The sequence below is a fragment of the Rhinopithecus bieti genome, unplaced genomic scaffold, assembly GCF_001698545.2.
Source record: "Rhinopithecus bieti isolate Rb0 unplaced genomic scaffold, ASM169854v2 scaffold_46101, whole genome shotgun sequence".
In the NCBI taxonomy this organism is placed as follows: Eukaryota; Metazoa; Chordata; class Mammalia; order Primates; family Cercopithecidae; genus Rhinopithecus; species Rhinopithecus bieti.
This window is the reverse complement of record NW_016819049.1, coordinates 2,295,662-2,321,761: the sequence shown is the minus strand read 5'-3', so window position 1 is coordinate 2,321,761 and position 26,100 is coordinate 2,295,662. Positions and strand designations below refer to the sequence as shown.

The 26,100-nt window shown below is 39.2% G+C and overlaps 1 protein-coding gene across 5 annotated transcripts in view; it reads left to right on the top strand.

Annotated features, from left to right (window-relative positions):
- EXT2 (exostosin glycosyltransferase 2) overlaps positions 1-26,100 on the top strand; it is a 203,059-nt gene that overhangs the window by 124,022 nt on the left and 52,937 nt on the right. For all 5 annotated transcript variants that reach the window (XM_017858114.1, XM_017858117.1, XM_017858115.1 and 2 more), the window contains 2 exons: positions 23,253-23,396; positions 24,942-25,070. In XM_017858114.1, the coding sequence (XP_017713603.1) occupies positions 23,253-23,396; positions 24,942-25,070 (273 nt within the window). The remainder of the gene's footprint in view (positions 1-23,252; positions 23,397-24,941; positions 25,071-26,100) is intronic.

Sequence of the window (26,100 nt, the reverse complement as noted above, 5' to 3'; positions counted from 1 at the left end):
CTACTCATCTGTTTATTTTTGTGGCAAAAGAGAGGTGGAAAAAAGGAATGTTCAAAACGACATGGCCAAGATGGACAGAGTGCTGTCTCTTTAGTATTTTCAGTTGGTCTAAAGGAAGACTACTAAAAGAAGGGTGGGCTAAATGTATTCCTATGATTTCTTTCAACCCTGAGTTTGTTTTAGGCAACTAAGAATATGTTAACGAGAGGAAGTTTTGCAGCGCTTTAAGGGACTGAACTCGAATCTTTACCTCTTTCCTCTGATTACTTGTGTTTGATTCCATATTACCTCTAAAGAAATAATTATTAGAAGAGTGAAACCAGGAAGCTTTCTTATCTCTGTTAGTCAGAATCTCCAGACGCTATGGAAGGAACAACTTTGATAACAACCTTGTATATACAACTTACTATGTTCCTGTCAACGTCCTGAGTGTTTCCATACATTACTTATGATCTTGGCCCAGGCCTGCAAAGCAGGTATGTTTTTCTCATTCTGTACTGAGACTAAGTAAGGTTAGATAACTTGCCTGTAGTCACACAGCTAATAAGTGGAAGAATTGGGATTTAAATCCAAATTTTTCTGACACTGTGCTGTCTTCTCTGAGGATTTTTACTGTGAGTGACATTTGCCTGAGATCAGTGGTCCTCAGAAGTAGTACTTACAGTCATCAGCATATCATTTGCCTGTCACAAAATTATTTTGACTCTAAGGCAAACAAATACTTTTTTTACATACCCCTACCATTGGTGCTTTAGGGCCTCTGTGCCCAAATTCCTGCTCTATCACTGACCGATTTATGATGATGAACAGGTTATTTAATCTCTCTGGAACATAGTTCATTCTTATATAAAATGGTAATGACAGTATCTACTTCATGAGGTTATTATTTGCATTGGATGAAATTACATAGTGCCTCCCACATGGAAAGTGAGATTCCCCAGTCTAGGTTGGGTTCAGAGCACTCTGTACCTCTTTGTGAGCACATAATGGTGAACTATGTTGTTTAGTCTTTTTTTCCTTTTAGAATGTAAGCACCAAAGGGCAGTAAGTACACCTCCTGTGTGATGGACAGTAGATTGTACACTTTACAGATACCGTGTTAGCTGCTGCTGCTGTTATCATTATGATTACTGCTATTTTCATTATTCCATTCATGATTCTACTATGATGAAAGAGATTCTACTATGAAAGAGATTGTTGTTTTCATTATTCAGAAGGGACATTTCTATCTTGAAGAAGGGACTCAGTTTAGTGTTGAATCAAGAGAAAAAGATCATGATGCTCCTAGATCCTGCTTTTTATGCTAAAGCCTAGGATTGATTTTCATGCAGGAATTGGGAGCAGGCCTAACTGATTAAGGGAATAAATAAGTAAATATTTACATCCTAGGGTAGTTATATTGGATCCCAGAACTACTATTTTGTGGTGTTATCACAGTCCCTTGGGATTATATCTGTCTTGTTAATCTCTACTCATCCTTCAACACTCAGCTCGGCTGTTACTATCTCAAAGAAGCTTTGAGAGAGTCCCCAGTCAGGTTGGGTTCAGAGCACTCTGTATGTCTTTGTGAGCAAATAATTGTGAACTATGTTGTTATAGTGTCTGTTTTTCCTTCTGGAATGTAAGCAGCAAACGGCAGGAACCATGGCTGTCTTATTCATTGCTATGTCCTCTGTGCCTAACCCAGTTCATTGCATTCAGTAGTTAATTCAGTAACATTTGATTAATGAACAAATCTCCCTTACCAACCTACATATGAAAGATATAGAAAAGATTATTCTGGCCTGTATGCCCTTCCACTTTACCATGATCCATAATGTGGTTACATCCATTTTGGAAAACAGTTTGGAGTTTAAAATGTTAAACATACATCTACCTTATGACCAGCCATTCTTCCCATGGATATTTACCCTAGAGAAATGACAACATATGTCTGTACAAATACTTGTATGCTAACATTGAAAGCAGCTTTTATTTGTAATAGGCAAAAACTGGAGAAAATAAAACAATGTCTATCAACAGTTGACTGGATAAACATTGTGATGCATTCATAGAGTAGAATATGGCTCAGTAATAAGTAAGAAGTAACTATTGATACATGCAACAATGTGAACATTTTTCAAAATAATTATGCTAAGTTAATGAAGCAGGATGAAAAAGAGAACATACTTTATGATTCCATATATATGAAATTCTAGAAAGTGCAAACTAACCCTAGAGATAGAAAGATCAGTGGTTGCCTGGAAGGTAAGTGGGAAGGGTCAGGCTGTAAAGGGCAGGAGGGACGAATAACAGAGGGGTACAAAAAACTTTTAGGGGAAATGGATATGTTCATTATTTTAATTGGGGTAATGGTTTTACTGGTGTATACAGATGCTAAAACATGTCAAATTATACACTTTAAATAACTATCTATTGTATGTCAGCTATATTTCCAAAAAGCTACAAGAAAAGTTGCTTGTACTCTAGCAGTAGCATAAAAACTGAAATACTTGAAAATTTAACAAAACGTGTGCCAGATATGTTTAGTGAAACCTAAAAAATGTTGCCAAGAGAAATTGAAGAACAACTTCATGATTGGAAAGATATAGCATGCTTGTGGATCCAAAGACTCAGTATTGTTACCATGTAAATTCTCCCCAAATTGTATAGATTCAAAGAAATCCAATCAAAATCCCAGAAGGCTTTTCGTTATTGAAATTGACAAGCTAAAATTGAAATGGAAATGCATCAGACCTGAAAAAGTCAAAGCAATTAAAAAAAAATAACAAAGTTGCAGGACTTACACTCCTTATTTTCAAACTTGCTATAAAGCTACAGTAATCAAGACATGGTAGTATTGGGATAAATTTAGATATATAGGACAATAAAACAGAATAAAGAGTTTAGAAATGGACCACACATGTATGGCCTTGTACACTTGGTGGGAATGTAAATTGATGCAACCGTTTTGGAAAACAGTATGGAGGTTCCTTAAAAAACTAAAAATAGAACTGCCATATGATCCAGCAACCCCACTTCTGGGTATATATCCAAAGGAATTGAAATCGGTATATTGAAGAGATATCTGCACTCTCATATTCATTGCAGCGTTGTTCACAATAGCCAAGATATGGAATCAACCTAAGTGTCCATAAACAGATGAGTGGATAAAGAAAATGTGATACATATGCACAATGGAATACTATTCAGCTTGAAAAAAGAATGAAATTTTATCATTTGTGACAACATGAATGAATCTAGAGGACATTATGCTATCTAGAGGGCAGGCACAAAAAGACAAATATTGTATTATCTCACTAAATGTAGAATCTAAAAGTCTGACCTCGTTGAAGTAGAGAGTAGAATGGTGGTTACCAGATGTTGGAGAGAAAGGCGGGTAAAGGGGAAATATTGGTCAAAAGGTATAAAGTTTCAGTTAGAGAGGAGGAATAGTTCTGGTGATCTATTCACAGTAAGGTGACTATAGTTAATAATGACATATATTATATTTCAATATTGCTAAAAGAATGGATTTTAAAATTTTCCACCACAAATAAATAAGTATGCAAGGTGATGGATTAGTCTGATTTGCTTATCTACAATGTGTATGTGTATGGAGCTATCACATTGTACCCCATAAATATGTACAATTATTACTTGCCAATAAGAATAACTTTTTTAAAAAAGCGGAATAGGATTAAACAGAGGGGGAAAGGGTGGGTTGAGCAAACATTACTGCTTCAAGCATTTTTTAAAAGATGAAATAGGCTGGGCATGGTGGCTCACACCTGTAATCCCAGCACTTTGGGAGGCTGAGGCAGGTGAATCATGAGGTCAGGAGTTTGAGACCAGTCTGGCCAATGTGATGAAACCCCATCTCCACTAAAAATACAAAAAATTACCTGGGTGTGGTGGTGTGAGCCTATAATACCAGCTACTCGGGAGGCTGAGGCAGGAGAATCACATGAATCTGGGAGGCAGAGGTTGCCATGAGCCAAGATCGCACCATTGCACTCCAGCCTGGGTGACAGTGTGAGACTCCATCTCAAACAAAAAATAAAATAAAATAAAATAAATAAATAAGTAAATAAAGGATGATATAGAGATACAAGATAACACACAAAAAAGTCCTCAACATCATAGTCATTACAGCAATTTTAAAATAAAAGCACAGTGAGTTTACCACTATATCTCCACTAGAATGGCTATAAGTAAAATTAAAAAGAATGACAATACTGAGTATTGATGAGGCTGTGGAGCAACTTGAACTCATACATTACTAGTGAAAATGTGAACTGGTACAACCAATTTAGAAAACACTTTGGCATATAAAACATGTTTGATATGACCCAGCTTCCAAAAGAAATAAATATGTGCAGACATATGTCTACATAAAGACTTATCCTTATAAGATCCCTAAACTAGAAACATCAGCTGGTAATGGATAAACAGAATGTGAAATATCTATACAGGGGAGTACTACACAGCAATAAAAAGAAAGAAATGGATACATGCAGCAACATGGATAAATCTCAGAAGTGTTATGCTAAGTGAACAAAGTCAGAGGTCGGAGGCTACTGACTGTATGACTCCATGTATATGAAATTCTAGAGTAGAAAAAACTACATTGCCAGGGCTGGGGGATGGGATCGACCACAAAAAAGCAAGAAGGAGCTTTTCAGGTGATGGAAATGTTTTATGTTATGATATGGTGGTGGTTATATCATTATATACACTTGTCAGCACTCAATGAATTATACCTTTAAAATTGATCGTTTTTATTGTAAGTAAACTTTCAAAACTGGAAAAAAAATTTGGGGATGCAGCTAAAGCAGTGCTTATGGGAAAATTATAGCATTAAATGCTTATAAAAAGAAGTCTAAAACAGTGATCAAAAGTTCATTCCATTTTAAGAACCTAGAAAAAGAAGAGTAAATTAAACTCAAAGCAAGTAGAAGGAAGGAAGCAAGGTAAATGCTAAATTAGTGAGGTAGAAAACACCAACAGAGAAAATTTACAGATCCAGCATCTTATAGCAATAATCAGAGTGTTCCAAAATTACTCATCATACCAGGAACCAGGAAAATTGCAACTTCAATGAGAAAAGATAATTAACAGATGCCAACAAGATGACACAGATGTTGGAATTATCTGATAAAGATTTTTAAAAGGTTATCACAAAAAAGGCTCTAATAAGCAATTATGAGTACTGTTACAACAAATGAAAAACGAAAGTTTCAGTAAAAAGAAGATATAAAGAAGAACTAAATGGAAATTTCAAAACTGATTACAATACCTAAAATTGAAAACTCACTGGATGGGCTCAGTAGGAGAATGGAGATAACTAGAAAAAACTGGAGAACTTGAAGATAAATCAATAGGAATTCTCCAGTGTAAACAACAGAGAAGAAATATATTGGTGAAAAATGAACAGAGCTTCAGGGACTTGGGGGACAATCACAAAAGATATAATATTTGTGTCATTAGAATTTCAGAAGAAGAGAAAGAATGTGGGACTGAAGAAACATGTGAAGAAATAATGGCTAAAAACATCCCAAATTAGCAAGAGACATAAATGTACAGACTCAAGAAGCTGAACCAACTGTAAACACGCAATGAATAAATAGCATAAATTTACATAAATTGTATAAACTGAATAAATTGTAGCAATATTTCTTATTTCAAATAGTAATTAGAAAAGAAGAAAAATAAACTGGTTTATATATCCAAGTATATATACATAAGGAAAGGAGAAAATATGCATAGGTACCACATTCTTTGCTTCTGTTGCTTGATCTCCAGACCATAGTTAATATTTGTAACTTTCTTCTATCCATTCCATGTTCCCTTCCTTCCCAACCAGCACCCTTGCATATTTACTACAGACTCAATTTCTTTAATGTCTCTAATACTATTCAGATTTTCTTCTTGTGTTGGTTTTGATAAATCATATTTTCCAAGGAATTGTTCATTTTTTCTAAATTACAAAATGTATTGGTATAAAGTCATTCATAATATTCTCTTATTGTTTAAAGCCTGTAAGATTTGGAATGATATACTCTTTTTCATTCCTGATACTGGCAATTTTTGTTTTATCTCTTTCTTGATGAATCTTGTTGGAGATTTATCTATAATCTTTTCAAAGAATTTAATTTTTTTTTTTTTTAAAGACAGAGGGTCTCACTCCATCACCCAGGCTGGTGTGCAGTGGTACGATTGTAGCTAACTGTAACTTCAAACTCCTGGGCTCAAGTGATTCTTCTGCCTCAGTCTCCCCAGTTGCTAGGACTACAGAATTGTCCCACTATACTAATTTTTTTTTTTTTTTTTTGGTAGATGGGGTCTTGCTATGTTGTTGTGGGCTGGTCTTGAACTCCTGGTTTCAAGCAATCCTCCTGCCTCAGCCTCCCAAAGCACTGGAGTTACAGGCATGAGCCACTCCACCTGGCCTCAACTTTTTTAATTTTGTTGATTTTCTCTTGTGCTTTTTTTTGTATTTAATTACTACTCCTTTCTTGATTAATTTCTTTCTCTTCTTTGATGAATTTACATTGCTGTTGTTTTCTAGCCTTTTGACTTGATAGATCAGCTCATTGAGTTCAATATTTGTTTTTCTAATATATGCATATGAAGCTATAAATTACTCTTCAATTGCTGCCTTAGGTGCATTTCCAGATTTTGATGTGTCGTATTTCTATTGTCTTTAAGTTCAAAATATTTTCTGATTTCCATTGTATTATCTTCTTTGACCCATAGTTATATCAAAGTACATAGCTTATTTTTGTCAAATATTTAAGTTAATAGTTTTCTTACGTATTTCCAGCTTGATTCTACCGTGGTCAGAAAATACGATTTTATTATTTTAGAATTTGTTGAGACTATGTGGCCCCATGAAAGGTCTATTTTGGTAAATGTTCGATGTGTGATTAAAAAGAGGACACATCTGTCACTGTGGATTTAATGTTCTTACTAGGCCAGTTTGGTAAGTCTAGCTACCTCAGCACCGTTAGCATAATCGAAATATCCCCTTGCCCTTGCTTGTTCTCTGAAATAAGCATCTCTATTTCTTCTTTTTTCTGTAGCTTTTATCATTTCTGTAATAGTTAAATTCATTATCCTACTTAAAAGTAAAAATGGTTTAAATACAGTATTTACTATAAGAGAATCAAAGAGAAATCATGCAGCAGACCTATTTAGCTGTTGCCCCAAAGAATTTTTAAGAGGCCTGGAGAGACAGCAGTCTTCCATTTGGGAATTTTTAAGAAAAGGAAGCCTGCAATCCCCCAGCATTTAGAGTGGTTTTCCTAGTTCTGCTTGGACACAGAAGAATAGACCAAGTGACGGCTGGGCGCGGTGGCTCAAGCCTGTAATCCCAGCACTTTGGGAGGCCGAGACGGGCGGATCACGAGGTCCGGAGATCGAGACCATCCTGGCTAACACGGTGAAACCCCGTCTCTACTAAAAAAAATACAAAAAACTAGCCGGGCGAGGTGGTGGGCGCCTGTAGTCCCAGCTACTCGGGAGGCTGAGGCAGGAAAATGGCATAAACCCGGGAGGCGGAGCTTGCAGTGAGCTGAGATCCGGCCACTGCACTCCAGCCTGGGCGACAGAGCGAGACTCCGTCTCAAAAAAAAAAAAAAAAGAATAGACCAAGTGACTTCCTGAGATCCCTTTGGGTGTAATGATTCTAAGCCATCAGAAGTACAGCCAGATCTGTAAGGTGTGATTCTGTGTGGAAAAGTACCAAACTTCAACACATAAAAAATGTCAGATTCCTTCACTTTCTTGTGGAACACAGAGAGACTGTGTGTGTTAAGATAAGGGTGTATTTGCAGGTGATAGCCAACAGCATATTGAAATTGAAGAAAGAAATCAAGAAGTTATTTTAATGGAGGAGACAGAGCCGAATATGGTGAACCAGATCTTCATTCAGGATTCTAACGATGCCTGTATTGAGGAATAACATGTAGATTCAAGCCCTAGACTTCCAGCATGTTTTTCACAAGTGCGAAGGCATCCTAAGGCAGCGCTTATGTTAAAGAGTTGGAAGAATTGATTTACAGAGACCATTTTAAAGCAACTGGCTCCAGGTCTTGCTAAAGGAACATAAAGCAGTAATTAAAGGCCAGTTCACAGATTGCACACTTCCAAGAGCTATGAGAGAAACTTGGGCCTAGTGTAAGAGGGAAGAGATGTAAGATAAATGATGAGGGGAGATCTACCTGAATATTAGCTTGCAAATTGATAGTGAACTCTAGAATCACTCTCCAGGAGAAAGTTATTAGAGTCACAATAGTCCTTTCTCCATCCTTTGTCAAATCATTGCACAAATAGATGATGCCAATACGCTATATTGGGATACACAGACGAGGCTGTGGCACACTAGATGTGACCCACCCGAGGCCTCACTGCTGATGAGTGAGGATTGGATCTTTACATGCTCATTACCCATTCATAGCACCCCAGTCAGAAAGCTCTGTTTAAAAGAAACACAGTGTCAGAATGTGAAGATCTTAGGATCATCCTGTCACTTCAGGCTTTATTGCTGAGAAAACTGAAGGGCACAGGGGTTAAGTTACTTCTTTGGGGTGTTAAATATACATTGAATATAACCCTTAAAGGCACACCATAGCAAGTTCTTGGGAATGAAAGGCTAGACCGTGTAGGAAAGCCCGTTTTCTTCCAGCATCAGTGACTTGAGCACACAGACATTTGGACCGAATACCGGGTATCATTATTTATTTAATTGGAAGAAAACAGAGGGGTTATTTGTGTGTTTATATGGATCGTATTTCCTGTTGGAAGGCAAAGGGCTTTGGGAAATGTTCCATTCTCTCTCCAGCCCTGAAATCAGGAGCTAGGAATGATCTTCTCTGGCCCTGCGTGTTTCTGACTTGTTTGACAAGCTCTAGTGAGCTACCAGATGTGGAAATTCTTTTCAGCCTCGGATAATTTATTTATCTGTTTATGTATTTTACTAGGAAAGTATCTATTGAGTTCTTGATACTCGTTTGCGAGGGACTCCTAGGGGAACAGTAGCAGCGTATAGTGTTACTTGAATGTTTGATTTTTTTTTTCCAAGGCTGTCTGCTTTTATTTCAGATCTGAGAGCTGGGAAATAAAAAGCAACTTATTCCTCCTCCCCTCCTCCACCTTTGAGAGAGACAGTTTAAAACATGTGGCAGAAAATGAGCCATGGAGACTTGGCTAAATGTATGACTCTGTGAATTTATTTTTTCTTTCCTTCTTTGATCCTCATTTCCAACCATAAAAATTACTAGTAACACTTAAGTGTTGAACATTTTCACCTGAGAGATGTGAAATGCTCTTGGCTAAGAATATCCATTATAAAGTCAGTGAATGAATTCCTGTTCATGTGAGAATAGGAATTCACCAAGAGCAACTGTGTGTTGTTAGGCACACAAAATACTGATGCTCTCCCTTTTACAACCTGGGTATCCTGTGGGTGGTAGCACTGGTAATACCTCCTGGGTGTTAATACATTGTGAGAATTTATTTGTATTACTTTGTTCACAACTTCCCAAGGTAATAACAAGTAAATACTCTCAAAGAACCATGGAAGACCACAAAATAGCATGGAATGCCCCAGTTTTTTCATGAGAACATAAAACCATCTTTGAGTGGGGTTTCCTGGTGCAGGAAGCACCAAGTAGAAAGACACCAAAGGAGAATGAGCTTGGTGTGTGTGGTAGCACAGGGGAGCCATCAGCATATCGATGTGGCAGAGTGGGAATTTTGTTTTGGTGAGCAGTGGAAGCTAGGCTGCTTAGGTTAATAGAGGGCCAGTGGAGGCACAGGCTAAGAGGTCAACTGAAAAGTTTAAAGTGACAGGCAGAAAAGAGGTGTTGTAGGTTTGTAGAGAAGTATATGGTAAAAGCCGTCAGATCACAGGATGACTTAGAGGTTGCAGAGACTGGAGATTGTGCTAGTGGAAAATCTATAGAGTTAGTGTTTGAATGAATTGAAGAACCAAGGAGAAAGAAAAGACCAGCTTACTCCATAGCTCAGATTTAATTAGTGATGAGGGGGCTTCGCTAACTGGAGAATTCCAGAGCTGAGATGCTGTATAACATTTATGTTTTAAACAGAATTAGTAAAACTTATGGCTTTCTATATGTGTATCCAAGGAGAGTAGGAGAGATTATAGAATCTGCAATTCTTTTTTTTTTTTTTCCACTCTGTTGTCCAGGCTGGAATGCAATGGCACAGTCTTGGCTCACTGCAACCTCCGCCTCCCAGGTTCAAGCGATTCTCCTGCCCCAGCCTCCCGAGTAACTGGGATTACAGGCACCTGCCACCACACCCGGCTAATTTTTTGTATTTTTACCGGAGATGGGGTTTCACCATGTTGGCCAGGCTGTTCTCAAACTCCTGACCTCAGGTGATCCGCCCACCTCGGCCTCCCAAAGTACTGGGACTACAGGTGTGAACCACCGCACCCAGCCTAGAATCTGCAATTCTTAATAAATGATCCCACTTTTTCTCTTCTCACTACAACAACTGAAAAATAGAAATGACATATCCTAGAATTAGACTTCATAACTTCTTTAAAAACTAGTAGATGACTGGGCGCAGTGACCCATTCCTGTAATTCCTACACCTTGGGAACCCGAGGTGAGAGGATGGTTTGAGGCCAGGAGTTCAAGACCAGCGTGAACAACATAGTGAGACCTCATCTCTACTAAAAATTAAAAAAAAAAAAAAAAAATTAACCAAGTGTGGTGGCACTCACCTGTAGTCCCAGCTACTCAGGAGGCTGAGGTGAGAGAATCGCTTGAGTCTAGGATCGTGCCACTGCACTCCAGCCTGGGCAACAAAGTGAGACGCTGTCTCAAAACAACAAATAAATAAAAATTAAAATGCAAAGCAAGTCTTGGACATGCTTCTCACAGGCTTGTGCTTATGATCCTTCTGATAAGAAATTAACTGCTTCCCTGCCTAGATTTATACCCCAGAATCCTAAATGTGAAAATGTGTCTCGGTCTGTTGGGAATCCAGGAGGGTCTCTGCAGAAGGGTTTTTCTTTACAGCACATGGAACCTCCTATCTCATCTTGCCATGGATGGACTCTAGGAAAGGCTCACCCTTTGAGTTCATCTTGGGCACAGAGAAACTCAGTTCTTACTTACATAGCCGAGGCTGATAAAAAGGGGCCATCCCTAACAGAGGAACCATAAAACAAAGGACATACTTGCAGTGCATCCACTTCCAATAAATATACTTATTGAAAGTATTTCAGCTTTTGGTGGGAACCAGCACCTCAGATTTTCATTCCTTGACCTCTTGTGTGACTCAGATCATTGAGCCTAAGTCTGACCTAGCGATGACTGGGAAGATTAGGAATTAAAGTCTTTCTTTCTCGTATCTGGATGGTGGCCTGTATCCAGAGTGCACTGTGGATCCAGTCTGGGAGTTAGCTTGCATGGCTCCTGGTATGCTGCTGGCACTGGAATTCACACTGAGCCAGGCCTGTTTTTGGCGAGCACAAGGTCAAACCTTGCCAGAGCTGCACTGGATCAGCTTTTGTGCTAGGTCTGACACTAAAGCTTTACAGTGTAGCTAGGACCAGTTTGCCAAAGTTGAGCTTTTAGAATACTATAATTTTTTTAGGCCTGTGGTATACCCTATTCTTTAAGTTGAGGGGTGTGAGCTCTCTTTGAGCCTTGCATATATATCTAAGTAAGCAACAGTTCCCCTGAGTACCTTTCCTTAGCCTGGCCATAATGTTAGCACAGTGTCGAAAAGAACATATCCCTGTCTGTTACCTCCATTTATCACTTTTTGGAAGTACCTGAAGGGTTGCCATTATAGAGACTGTTGTCTTTAGAAGAGAATGGGCCACAAACAGCTCATTTCTGTGAGTGTTCTCACCTGTCAGGTACAGTTAGACCTTCCCAAAAGAGACAAATGGAAAACTATGGTCAGAGGTGAGTCATTCTTTCTTAGAGGATCATCTCCCTAGAGTATTCTTCACATTGCTTCAGGCTCCCTGTTTTTCAGCCTGTAGGAGAACTAAATAATCGGTTAGGTCTGTCCTATCTCCAGCTTGCATTGATTTACACCCCCAAGACTCACAGGGACCTGGAGGGAAAATAGTTCATGTGTGCCACGGCTACAGCAAGTGCTGCTGAAAGAAGATCCCAAGTAGTGGGCCAGAAGCCCAGGGAAGTGCTGAGGGAAGCCGCAGTAAAGCCTGACCTCTCAGAGCTTTTCCAAAGCACCCAGTCCCCATTGGAGAACAAGTCAAACAAATGTTAAGGGAAGGAAATCAAATATGTTTGCTGAACATTGAAATAACATCTGATCGTTGAAAAAAAAGCACCTAGTTGGGAATTACAAGAGAGTGGCACTTTTTTCTTCCCCACTGAGCAAATTAAAACAGCAAGTTCAGAATTTGTTTATATAGCCATTAATGAAACATCCAATGTAGGACTAGCAGCCTCCCTGCCCCACAGAGAAGGGCACATACTACCTGCTGGCACATCTGCCTGTCTGAGGGTCTCTCCTCCTCGAAGACCCCCATTCCAGATAAGTCCATTCCATTGGTTTTAGTATGTTTTCCATTTTGTACCAAGCAGCCCTAGTGAGGAAAGAGCCTTGCAGACCTTTCCATAGCCAGCGCTGTGTGTTCCGCACCCTCACCTCACCCCAGGATCTTTCCTGTCTGCAGCACCATGGAGGCCACCTGGTTTTGTATCTCTGCCTCAAAACTAGTGCTCATAATATGGGATCGTTATTTTAAAGAGGTGTTGGTACATTTGATGGTTTAAAGAATATGTGCTTTCCCTCCCACTGTTCAAAAGGAGATATCTGCAATGATATTCCAACCCTGAAAGGATCCATATGTTTCAGGGTTATTGTTCCAAAAGCTGCCTGCTGTCTCATTGGGATTGATTACAGGGGAGCTTTGGCTGCTTCAGGAATTCAGAGCTTCAGAATTTGGCTTATGGTTTGGGGATGTGGGGAATTTGTCTTCGTGGGCTGCTTATCTGTCTTAATTGTGATAGAGATACTCCAAGGAGATGTGTGGGCAGGACTGGGCCCAGGGCCAGGGGAAGCCAGAGCAGCCCCAGGCCTGAACTCCCCAGTTCACTCAAGAGGGCAGTGTATGTAGCATTTGGAGGAAAGCTCTGTCATTTCTCCTGAATATGAAGCTGCATCCATTCATTGCAAAATTGTACAACTGCCTGCAAAATCGTGAGTTTCAGGCAGTGGTTGGTGATTGCTATTGCATTAGACATAGTGATTCCACATTTGGGAAGAATAAAGAGAAAGAAAACTTGAAGGATCAGAGTAGTCCCAGACCTTAGAAATGTCACAACTGTGAAACAAGTCTCTAGAAAGCAAGATGAACTAATCAGTGTGATATTTACAGCTCATCTCTCAGATCGTATTTATTTCTTGGTGCATGAAAATTGGTGCTTAGGGTTCACATTAATCCTGATTGAAATATATTTGCTGCTGTCTGTTGGCTGGTTTAGATCAAGAGTTGGCAACCATTACTAGTAATATTTCTAGGTTTCCAATCAGCCTTTGGGCTGAAGATTTGAAGGGTTGGGTGGAGGTCATGACCACATGTTGACACTGTGCTTGGAGAGGGAAGGAAGAAACTGGCTTCTCACAACCAGGGCCACTAAATACATCCACAGCAGAGATCTGGGCTTGATTGAAAGCCTCTTCTCCAGTGTGGTCCATTCATGCAAGAATTGTATCTGCCTTGTTTACCACTATATGCCTAAATGCTTGACACATAGTAGATGCTCAGTAAATATTTATTGAATTGGATGTATTTGGACATTGAATTTATGTATACTTCCTGTCAGTAGAATTGTCAGGAGTTGTTCAAAGTATAATGATTCCGTATTCCATATTCAGTGGAAAAGTCCTGGTCTTTTCTTTGCTGACTTTTTCAACAAATGGTGCTGAAAGATTGGACATCCATGGGCAAAAATTTAACCTTGGCCTGGACCTCACACTTTATGTAAAAATTAACTGAAAGTGAATCAGATTTAAATGTAAAACGTGAAACCATGAAACTTTTAGGAAAAAAAGGAGAAAGTCTTCAGACTCTAGGGCTAGGCAAAGAGTTCTTAGATCTGACACCAAAAGCATGATCCATTAAAAAAAAAAAAATTGACCAATTAGACCTAATCAAAATGTAAAACTTTTGCTCTGTCAAGACCTTGTGAAGAGGACAAAAAGATAAGCTATAGACTGAGAGATAATATTTGCAAACCACATATCCAACAAAGGGCTAAACATCTAGAATATGTTTTTTAAAACTCTCAAAACTCAACAGTAAAAAACCAAATAATCCAGTTAGAAAATGGGCAAAGGCCATGAATAGACTTTGCACCGAAGAGGATATACAGGTGGCAACTAAGATGTTCAGCATCATTAACCATTATGGAAATGCAAAATAAAACTGCAATGAGATACCATCACACACCTATAAGAATGGCTAAAGTTAACAAAAAAAAAATACACACAGAAAATGCCAGTGAAAATACAGAAAAACTGAATTGCTCACACATTGTTTTTGGAAATGTAAAATGGTACAGCCACTCTGAAAAATAGTTTGGTAGTTTCTTATAAAATTAAACATGCGACTACCATAGGACTCAGCAGTTACACATTTGGGCATTTATCCCAGAGGAATGATAATTTATGCTCACATGAAAACCTATATGTGAATGTTTGTAGCAGCTTTATTTGTAATTGCCAAAACCTGAAATCAGCTTAGGCATCTTTCAGTGGATAAATGGTTAAGCAGACTATGGCAGGTACATACCATATGGAATACTATTCAGCAATGAAAAGGAGCAAACTACTGATACACACAACAGCTTGGATGATTCTCCAGGGAGTTATGCCGAGTGAAAAAAGCCAATCCAAAAAGATTACATACTGTATGATTCTATTTATATAACCTCCTCGAAATGACAAAATTATAGAAATAGAGGCCAGATGGGTACTTGCCAGGAGTGAAGGATAGGGAGGGAGACAGTTGTGTCTTAAAAGTTCAACAGGAGGGACCCTTGTGGCTGTGGAAATGCTTTGTGCCTTGATTCTATCAATGTCAATATCATGTTGTGATGTCATACTACAGTTTTGCAGGATGTTGGGGGAAACTGGGTAAAGCGTATACAGGCTGTCTGCATTCTTTCTTACAACTGTATGTGAATCTATAATTATCTCAAACTAAAATGTTTAATTTAAAAAATACTGGGAGCTTAGTATCTTGTGAGTCAGATGCATAATGAATTAATAAAATAAGAACACTCAAATCTCTCCATCCCTGAGCTTGTATGACTTTAGCTTGCTGTTGGATTGCCTTTCTAGAACTTAATATCAGAATTAAGATTTTAAAGCTAGATGGAGTATATCTGGAGATATATCTATCTATCTATATCTGTCTATCTATATTCATTAGATGTATGTGTATTTATATTAGATATATGTGTTTATATACATATATTTAATAATGTTGATGTCATCTGTTATGATACTTTGGACTTTAGTTTTGCCTTTTATTATAAGTGACCCCAAATCATTTTTTGGAAATAGATGAGATATAAATAAATAAGTAATCTGAAAAAGTCCCTCTGCTGCTTGATTCTCCACCAAGAGATTATGGGATTTAAGCACACATATAGGGCACTAGGATGAATTAATGCATTAAATAATGATTTGGGAAGCAGATTTATGCTTTGAAGCCAGCCAGGATTACTGAGTTTGTGGTCACTGTCATTTCCTACCCTTGCACAGTAATAAGAAAACAAAGGAGACTGGCCAGTTATGCTGTAGTGTCCCTGACTGCAAGTGATGGAAGTCACCAGGGCAGCTACTTGAAGTAAGGAGAGTTTATTTCCTCCTTGGTGGACAGAGCTAATATATTTGATCCCTGGTCATTTAAATTAAGCCTCACCAAAATCAGCTTGAAGTTTTGAAGGCTCAATAATGGTTATTTATAAGAAACTGAAGTCTCTGTTTCCACTGGTTGTGCAGGATTTAAAGAGAATCATCATTTGGCTTATGATGACTATTCTCCTTTTAACTTCATTAAGCAATCTCCTGAGATTAGACTTAGAAATAGTATGACCCACACTGGAGCTGAGGTTATGGAAATAAAAGTGATTTCATCTTTACTGGGTCTTAGGGAGCACAAAATTAGAAAACCCACGACCTGATCCTGACCCCTGTCTTCCTCCTCCTCTCATCCCCTCGAACTCACATCTTTCCTTCCCTTCTTATTATCTCCCAAGAGATTCATTGCCTCATGAAAAATAGTAGTTGGGGTTAATCTTTCATTTAGCTGCTTTTTGCTTGCATTTCCTTCTCTGCTCTGGAGCCTCACAGATTACGAGGTTCCAGTAGGCCCTCAGATGTCAGATGTGGAGTCTCACTAGTTTGCTGCACAGCTGACGGGAGTTCTTTCTTTTAGTGGTGTGAGCATATGGCTTTCTTTGCTAAATGAAAACCACATTCACAAAGAGCCAGTAGTTTTTAGAGATGAGGACTGATGGGAGCAAAGGGTTTTGTCATGTTCCCTACCTCCTCTCCCTACCTGGTTCTATTCTGAACCTGGTCATTCAGCAGGCACCTGTGACCCTCTTCGTCTCTGCCACTGGCACCACAGAGCTGAAGAACATTGACCCTGAATGTCATTTTTCACACCATAATCTGACTTCTTTGTTTTCAGGTGAGGTACTGAGCTTGGGGACAATAAGGTGCTTTTTAGAATTAGCATAGTAGCAAGTCAGATGACTTCATGAATAGAGGATTGGACTGGGAGTTAGGACCAATTTAGATTTGACCCAGCACTGTAACCTTGGGAGAACCACGTCTCTCCAGGTCTCAGTGTTCTCATCTGTGCAATGAGGGAACTGGACCAAGTGCCCTCTGCCTTCTACATGATCTCTGAGGTTGCAGATCTCCGAGATGGCTTGGACAGTGGTCATCAGCTCCAACTCCCAAAGTGTGAGTCTTATTATTATCCACAGAAGGCTCATGGTTATGCTGTCCAGTGAGCTGGCACAGATACAAACATGAGGTACATGTTTAAAGACCCTTTCTTTGGCAGTGTCTTCCTAGGAGGGATAATTATTGAAAGATTTAATGGCACAAATTTTTCTATCAACTATGGCCAGCCCCAGTCTGTCTCTTTGCCATCTTCATGGCCCCTGGCCTTAAAAGATAACTTGCAAAGAATGGAGATCATGTGCCCCAGCACCAAGGTACCAACCTCTACCCAGACTGAGGCAAATGGGAATGCAGCCCAAACCCCGGAAGCCTGCCTGTATGATTGGTTTTCCTGCTTGGCTTATTTTACAAACTCCTGCCTGGGGTTGGGAAGGTCTCTCGGGCAGACTAAAGTGATCTCGCAGGTAAATCTTAATCCATAATGCAGTTTGTCCATGTGTTTGTCAAAACTAGTCAGCATTAGGGAACTCTACGTGACAACTTCTGGGCTCCCTGGCTCTAGATGGCTAGTATCGGCATTGAATTGTGGCCCAGGAGTGAATGAAGGCTCTTTGGCTTTTTTCAAAGCACCTCCTTGATAAAAACTGCCAACTACCAATGTAGTTAAAAGCATAAGCTGAAAATGAAGCCAGTCAGTCCCTCCATTCCACTTCATTTCAGGAAATTCCAAAAATAAAAGGTGAGCTTTGTTCCCAGAGGGCTGAGAGTGAATCCTATAACTGGCTCCTCTGTGGAAGCCAGCTCAGAACTGGAAGCCGGCCAGCTGCCCCCTTCCCATCTGGGCAGCATGCAAGACGAAGCCTGAAGGGAAGAAGGGCCACTAATTCAAAGATGCTTTTGCATATTGGATTCCTGTGCTCTGTCTTGGCTGACCTAGGCATGTGACAGCAAGGTTTGTGCTGGTTCTTAGAGCTGTGTTGCACTTTGATGGTTAAGGATTGACCAAACTCAGGCAGTGTGTGCAAGGAAGGAAATGAAACCATTGCCCAGTTTGATGCGGCTTGGATCCATAGACTGCACCCCCACTCCATTTCCCTCACTACTTCTTAGTCTGTCTCTTGGTTCATGAGTCCTAATACATTGCTCACCCAGTAGCAATATCCCTGTGGAACTGTGCCTTTGACGGTGTGATGACTGTAGAAGCCACTTCAGAGAGTGGCTTTTCCCCTAGTGCTGACCCGTGATTTCATAATTGGACATCCCAGATGGGCACCACCTGTTGTTACACCTTCCCCCTTATCCCCCCAGTCTGTTTCCTGAATCTGACTGCGGTTAGCACACACCCTGAGTTTAAAATGCACTCTGTAAGCTGGCTTAGAAGGTAGTGCATTATCCTCTTTTTAGGACCATTTATTGGGTACTTACATGTGCATGGCATTTTAAACAAAGTTAGATAATGCAGCCCATGCTGTTTAGAAACTTACAACTTGAAACAGATCACAATTGGTGGGTTAGTTCCCTGGGAACAGGTCAGTGAGGAGGAAGATAAAAGATTTTAGCTGTTAGAGGACATTGGAAGTCACTTAATCCAACCCCTTATTTTACAGATGCAAAATGGAAGCAAGACACCTTGAATAGGTCAGTTGCACAATGCACCAGTGGCAGAGCCTCCTGGATCTGTTTTAACCACGTGCCTCTGGTCCACTTTCTGTAGGGTGTGAGACTCAGTCTAGGCTGCCTCCTGTGGGCTTTTACACAAAGGTAGAAGATATTTGTTTAATCCTATCTATAATAACGGGACACGACAAAAGACCTCAGGAGTCTCAAGAAAGAAGAACTTGGAAAATGGCCGAGTAGGCATAGCTGAGAATCTAGAGAGCAGAATATTTCCATAATCAGGTAAGAGGTGTTGAGGACCAAGATTATAAAAATTAGAATGGAAAGAAACAGTTAGAGGATGTTTTTACATCGTTACAATCCCCATTTGACTAGTGGTGTGGGATAGCCACAAATGGAAGGACTATCCAAATTATTGGTAAGTCCCTAACTTAGGCATAGAGAGTTTATTATAACAGAGATAGGCTTCTGTCCCCCAAAATGTGTGCAATTTAAAATAGATGAAGGCGCTATATATATGGAGGATTTCAACGGTATAGACAATTTAATATTGACTTTGTGATTTGAATGTAACTGTGGAAGCACTGTTTCTGGAACTCCAGGGATATTCTGTGAAGTTTCAGATACCCACACCACAATATATAAAGGCATTTGGTAGTAATGACAAAAGACTGACCCAGAGCATTTCCCCGAGGTAAAAAGAAAAAAGTTGAATTAGAGTAGGGGTGGGTAGCCATGAAGAGACAGGGTAGAGTTTGAGCTCTTGCTCATCTGGCTGGGAAAATGCTTTACTGTATACATAATCGACTTCGTACTACACTAGGGCTCAATTAGAGAGGGCCCATCCCATTCTGTTTCACTCCGTTTTGATCCTGTAGTCAGCTGCAGAGTTATAGATGAAGTGACAAGGATGGTATCTTGATTGTATCCAGCTGCTTGGAATCAGTCAAGGGCTGAGAGGCCCCGCATGAGGAACAGCGCTCACTATAAAGGCTCCAAAGCAACCTGAAATTCAGGACACCTCTGATGCCTTTTGGAGCAGCGGAATTTAGCATCTGACCCATTGTCACCAAATTAAGTCCCTGAGAGAAGTCTGATAAGTGACTTCAGCCAACAGTAAGAGGACCGAAATCTTAACAGCATTGGACTCGACAACTGAACCAATAATAATAATGTTATTATTATGGCTGCAAAAGAGGGGCTTGTAAAGAAGAATCCCTAGGGAAAGAGATTTGAGCTTTTCTTAGCATGAAGTAGAGAGCTGTGTTGACTCAAAGTAAACAGGGGGAGAAAAGCAACTTCCATCTTCAGCAGAAGTGCCAACTGAATTGGATGCCCCCTCCCCACGCCCTACTCCTTTTCTTTCACTTCGGCATCCCTGGTGTTTAGTTATGTGTGCTTGGAGCCCTTCGGAAATCTCTTTAACCCCATGAATCAGTGATCATGGCATTGGTGTGACTTAACAGGCAGGTGCTTGGTGCTGAGAAAAGGAAGCTGGCAGCGCATTTCATGGCATCTGCCCAGGCCCACAAAACAAACAGAAGTTATGGCTCACATACTGTGTTGCTGCTCTGGGCTCTATAAAACTGTAATAGTATCATATTATTTTAATCTGCTGAAATACAAACCCCAGAGTAGAGAGAACACAGCAGCAGCATTACACATCTGAGAAAATGTTTGACATGAATTCATTTGTCTGCAGCTATTATGACGATGCCTGTGGTCGATTAGCTCTGTTGGTTACAACATGGTATTAATGAAGCCAAGGTTGTGGGTTTGAGAGCCCTGTTAGGTGAGCTGGTTTCACACAAATGAAAGCTTTTTCATGATCCCAGACCACACCCAAGACCTAGGTCAGACATTCCATAAAAGCACGGAGATGGTCACAGTGAGGACTGGACAAGACAATGCAGTGTCTCACCAAAAATGCCCCTTCTACCTGCTTCTGGAAAAACAAATCACAACATGTGCTTTAGTGGGGAAATAGGACTGTGGTCTTCACACACAATGGATATCACGTTATAATTCATGGTAACTGCTGGTCAGTACTGCTGCAGGCTTCCTTCCTGAATTAAGGAGTATACTGGCTCTGGTATATATTTTCTCTGAAGAAAAGAGGAGGATTTTTGATTCCCTTCATTCTTGGCTTTTTACTTGCTGAGATTCTGCCCAATCGTGCATTTGACAACTGCATGTGGAATGTTGTAGAGTGCCAGACACTGTTCTTTGTGCTTGGGATACCACAGTGTATAAAACAGTCTCTGTCCTCTTTGAGTTTAAATTCTGCAAGAGGAAAATACATAGTAAACAATAAATAACCAAGATAATGGTGCAAGTAAAAGTTTGGTAAAGAAAAGGATGGGGTTGGGGGGGTGTGGCGACGAGTGGCTGGTTGGGGGTGCTGTTTGCCTCAGCAAGGAAGGTCCGAGAAGCCCTCTCAAAGTAGTTGACATTTAAACAGGGATCTGACAGATGAGAAGGACCCAAGCCTTTGGAAGAGCTGGAAGAACACTCCAGCCAGAAGAAATAACAAGTGCAGAGGGCTTGAGGTCTAGTGGTGGCTGAAGAACAGAAGGGCCACTGGAGAGTGAGGGGACATGGTGAGAGAAGAGGTGAAGAGTAGGCAGGCCTTCTGTGACGTGTGAAGGAGTTCGAATATTATTCTCAGTGCAGTGGGAAGCCATTTTGTTTTGTTTTGAGGGCGGTACCTTTCTTTAAATATTTTGGGAGCGATACTATAGGTTGAATTGTTGAAGTCCTGATCTTCAGTACCTCAAAATGTGACTTTATTTGGAAATGGGGTATTATCTATTTGGAAATGGGGTATTTTCAGGGGTTAATCAAGTTAAAATGTTGTCAGGGTGACCCCTAATTCACAGACTGATGTCCTTATCGAAAAGGGAAATTTAGACACAGAGATAGACTTGCACAGAGGGAAGATGGCCTTGTGAAGATGGAGGGTTGGAATGAGGCATCTACAAACCAAGCAATGCCAGAGATTGACAGCCAGCCACCAGAAGCTAGGAAGAGGCAAGGAAACATTTCCCGACATGTTTCAGTGGGAGCATGGCCCTAATAACACCTTGCTTTCAGATTTCTAACCTCTAAAACTTAAGACTAGTTTCTGATCTAAGCCCCCCAGTTTGTGGTTCTTTGTTAACAGCAACCGTAGGAAACTTAAAAGGGCATAGGGCCCAAACACACTGGCTCTGGCCTAGGGAGTGACATGAAGTGTCCTTTCTGGACTCAGCAACACTTGTGTGTTGGGGAAGCCTCTAGTTGCTCTGGCATATGATCATATGACTTTTATATATATTTAGGGAAATTGATGATGAAAATAACTCTATTAAAATAGATATAAAATAGGAGAGAATGCACTAGTTGAATTACCCTGTGCAGAATACACTAATATTCTTTTAGGAATGGTCCTTTTAGGGATGCTGTGCAAATGATGCTTTGGAAGGGCAAGAATGGCAGGAAGGAGACAAATTAGAAAGCTAGCACAGTAATCTTGGTGATGGACAGTAGTGGTTTGGGCTAGAGGGAATGGCACTAGAGGTGGTAAGAGATAGAAGAAGATCTAGCAGGACTTGCTAATGGATTGAACATGAGGAAAGGAAGGAATAAAGACTGAGTCTTAGCTTTTGGGTTTGAGCAACTGGCTGGTTGATTTATTGAGATGGAGAAGATTGAGAGAATGACTTGTCTGGGGATATGGAATCAAGAGTTATGTTTTGGACGTGTTAGGTTTGTTTATCCAGGTGGAGATATTAACTAAGTGGTTGGCTATCTTAGAACATTCAGGGCTAAACTAAATTTAGAGGTCACCAGATTATTGATGATACTTAAAGTGATTGAAACTAGATGAGATTCCTTAAAGAGAGTTTGAAGAAGAAAATAGGGCCTAGGACTGAATTCTCAGGAACTCCATTATTTAGAAGTCTGGTGATGGTTGAGGAACTAGCAACAGAGACTGATAAGAGGCACGAAGACCAACCAGCAAATTATCATACTCATTCATGGTATGGATCTTTTCAAGGTTAAACTAAATTATACAGAAATACATGGGAGAAGGTATTGGAAATTCCTCATCCCCAGTATACCCAATTCTGCTTAATCCAACAAAACTCTATGTAAGGACCTTTCCAGATATGGAAATCAAATATTTGTTTTTATTGTGTTACAGATTACAGAATGAGGCAGCCCTTTTATCCTTTAGGCTTCCAATAGGTCATAAGAATGGGTGTATGCTCAAGAGAAATAGATGCTTATTTTTTTTTTTTTTTAAGAAATAGAGACTTTATTATAAGTTTTCATAATCACCAATTTAATACAAATCAGGGCAGTTGAGTTACAAGGTTCCATTTATCCTTCATTTTGTGAATTCATTAAGAATGGAACCTATTTCATTAATCATGTTAAGAGATTGCCTACCTTGGCCCAACTCAGTAAGCTATTACCCCCACATTACTTGAAATTCCCAAGCGCATACAAGAAGATTGGGAGGAAGTCAGAATCAGCATCTGTCTTTGAGTATTGGCAGAATAACTAGCACCTGTCTGATGGAACATCTCCAGAATCCCATTATGACCTTCTTAGGTTATAACGGTTTGAACCTAGGAAGTCTGTTGATACCTGTTTGGATAACTCAGCACTGAATGGTTGCTGTCTGAATTGGGACTTGATTGTTATTATTTGTCTGTCCTTAGGTCTGGCGAGAATTTCCTGACCGGTTGGTGGGTTACCCGGGTCGTCTGCATCTCTGGGACCATGAGATGAATAAGTGGAAGTACGAGTCTGAGTGGACGAATGAAGTGTCCATGGTGCTCACCGGGGCAGCTTTTTATCACAAGGTAAGGGGGCGCAGTCCTGGGGCAAGTCGACAAAACTGAGAGAATGGTACACATTGTATCTGACCCAATTTAATTTTCCATACCTGCCGAGAGGGCTTACAAAAGCCATATTGTGTGACAGTATTTTACAAATAAAGCTGTCCTTTTTCTAATTATACAAGTAATGCACGCTCATGGTAGAAAATAGGAAAATACATAAAATAGAATGAAGAAAAGTTACTTGTAATCCTGTCACTTAGAGATAACCATTTTATTGTTCAGGTGCTATTTCCAGCTTGCCGTTTGTTTATTTACTTACTCGTATGTATACACAGACAGTTGTAAATACTCTCATTAGCTTGCTTTTTTCATGTATTGCATTGTGAGCCTTTTCTCATGTCATTGACATATCTTCATAAACAGTTACTTCTTAGCATAATTAAGATACCATTATCTTAATGCTTTAGAAGTCATGTATAACTATTTTGCTATCTTGGATATTTCTTTCTAAATTTTTGCTGTTTTAGATAATGCTTAATATCTAATGTTAGTGATTGATGTCCATTTTCATAACTGTTTGTACTCATAACCATTGTGATAGAGTCCTAGAAATAGAATTATTATATCAAAGGGAATGAATATTTTGGGTTTTTTAAGATATATGTACATACACGTATATATACACATATACATATATATGTTGTGAATATTCTAAACGTATATATGTTTTATATGTGCATATATGTGTGTATGTGTATGTGTCTGTTGGTTTCAGTATTGTTTGTGTGAATTTACACTCCCACCAGCAAAATATAAAACTGTTTTACCATGCCTTTTCTTGCATGAAATATGTTTAATAGAAAAGAAGTTAGCTATTTTTATAAGTAAAAGTGATTTTTATTGTCTTAACTTTGATTTGATTACTAGTAAGATTGAAATTCCTTTTTTGTGTTTATTAGCCTTTTGTATTTCCTCTCTGGGAATCATCACTTCGTCTTTTTGACTCTTTTTTTATTAGGGAGAGATTGGGGAATATGCATTTGATTTTAGAATATTCAGTTCAATTGTAGAATGCTCCCTGGGAGTGTATGGTTTAATTAAACAATAATAACTTGTCTGTTGTCAGCAAAGAACTGATGTCAGGAGAAAGGTCCGTTCAGCTCAACATAGTTAATTTAATTTAGCTGTATTCATATCGATTGTTTGTTGTTAGCTCAGCACTACTGCCCTCGTATTTTTCAGGTCTCTAGATCCAGAAATGGGTTTTTGTATTTTGCAACAAGCAAACAAAAAAACAGAAACTAAGGATTATAATTAAGGAGATTTACGGTAGTAGACTATGTATGCTTTTTTTTTTTTTTTTTGACCCATTTCTATACTATTTCATGCTTGGTCACTTGACCAAAAGCATTCTAATACCTCCTTGTACCTTTCCTAATAATACAGCCTTGTGATTCATCTTATGAGAGAAAGCTTGTCCCCATGACTTGGCTATGCTACCGCTTATTTATCAGCCAAAGGGAACTGCTATTTTTGAGTATTTCTTCTTTCTGTCTCACTTGACAGTATTTTAATTACCTGTATACCTACAAAATGCCTGGGGATATCAAGAACTGGGTAGATGCTCATATGAACTGTGAAGATATTGCCATGAACTTCCTGGTGGCCAACGTCACGGGAAAAGCAGTTATCAAGGTAGGAGGCTCTGTCACTCACTTGTTTTGAGACCTTGGGCAAATATCTATTATCTGAGCCTAAGAAGTTCTTGTAACTATAAATTAAGTATAGGACTAGATAAACTTTAAGCTCCATTTTAGTTTAAGCTTCTATGATTGATGCGGTCACACTGGGAAACGGAAGCTAGGCTTTGACAAATTAAACATGTTTTCTTTTTTTATACAATTTCTTTAGTTGCAGTTTTTAAACTTCAGTATCAGAGACAAAGGCTATGATGATCAATCTGTAAATCAAAAACTTAATTATATTCTCAAAGCTGATATGGGATCTAGTTCTTTTAGTTAAAGGATGTAGTTTAAATTTTTCTTAAGGTAGCTGGTTTTGTTTTTATTAGATGTTGAGAAAATAGTACACCTCATCCAGTTATGTAACTGTAGTTGTCCTAAACACAACTAATTTAATTGTTTTTAAATATCAATTACCAGGTTTTAAAAGTACCTTTCCCATAACATATTAAAAGCTGAGAATACACAAAGTTCCTATGAGAGGCCTTTGTATCTGTAAAAGATGCCTGTGTATTCCTGAAATTTATACATTGCTCAAATAAGATCCCTAGGTAGATACAGAAGGTACCCTTCTTTATATGAGTAGAATTATCTTGGTCTTTTTTCCTTCTAGATTAGAATTTCATGCATGAAAATGGGCAATGCCAAGTTCCCTAACAATCTGCCTAGAAAGCCAAATTCCTAGGTGAGCTTATGCTGAAAGCATGGTATGGCATTATCCACTGATTCCTCATGCTATTAACTGATGAGAGAAGCCAGATTAAACCAAAGTGAAGAGGGAAGGAGGAAACATCACTGTCTGTGCTCACCAAACTTGCCCCAGTCCACACCCTATGCCCCAGCTCTCTAAAAAACTCAGTGAACAGCTGACCACACAAAAAATAATGCGAATTGTGAGAGTTATTTTAAAGGGACCCCTCCCATCCCCAAATTTGCTTTTTTTTTTTCTTTTTTCTTTTTTTTTTTTTTTTTTTTTTTTTTTT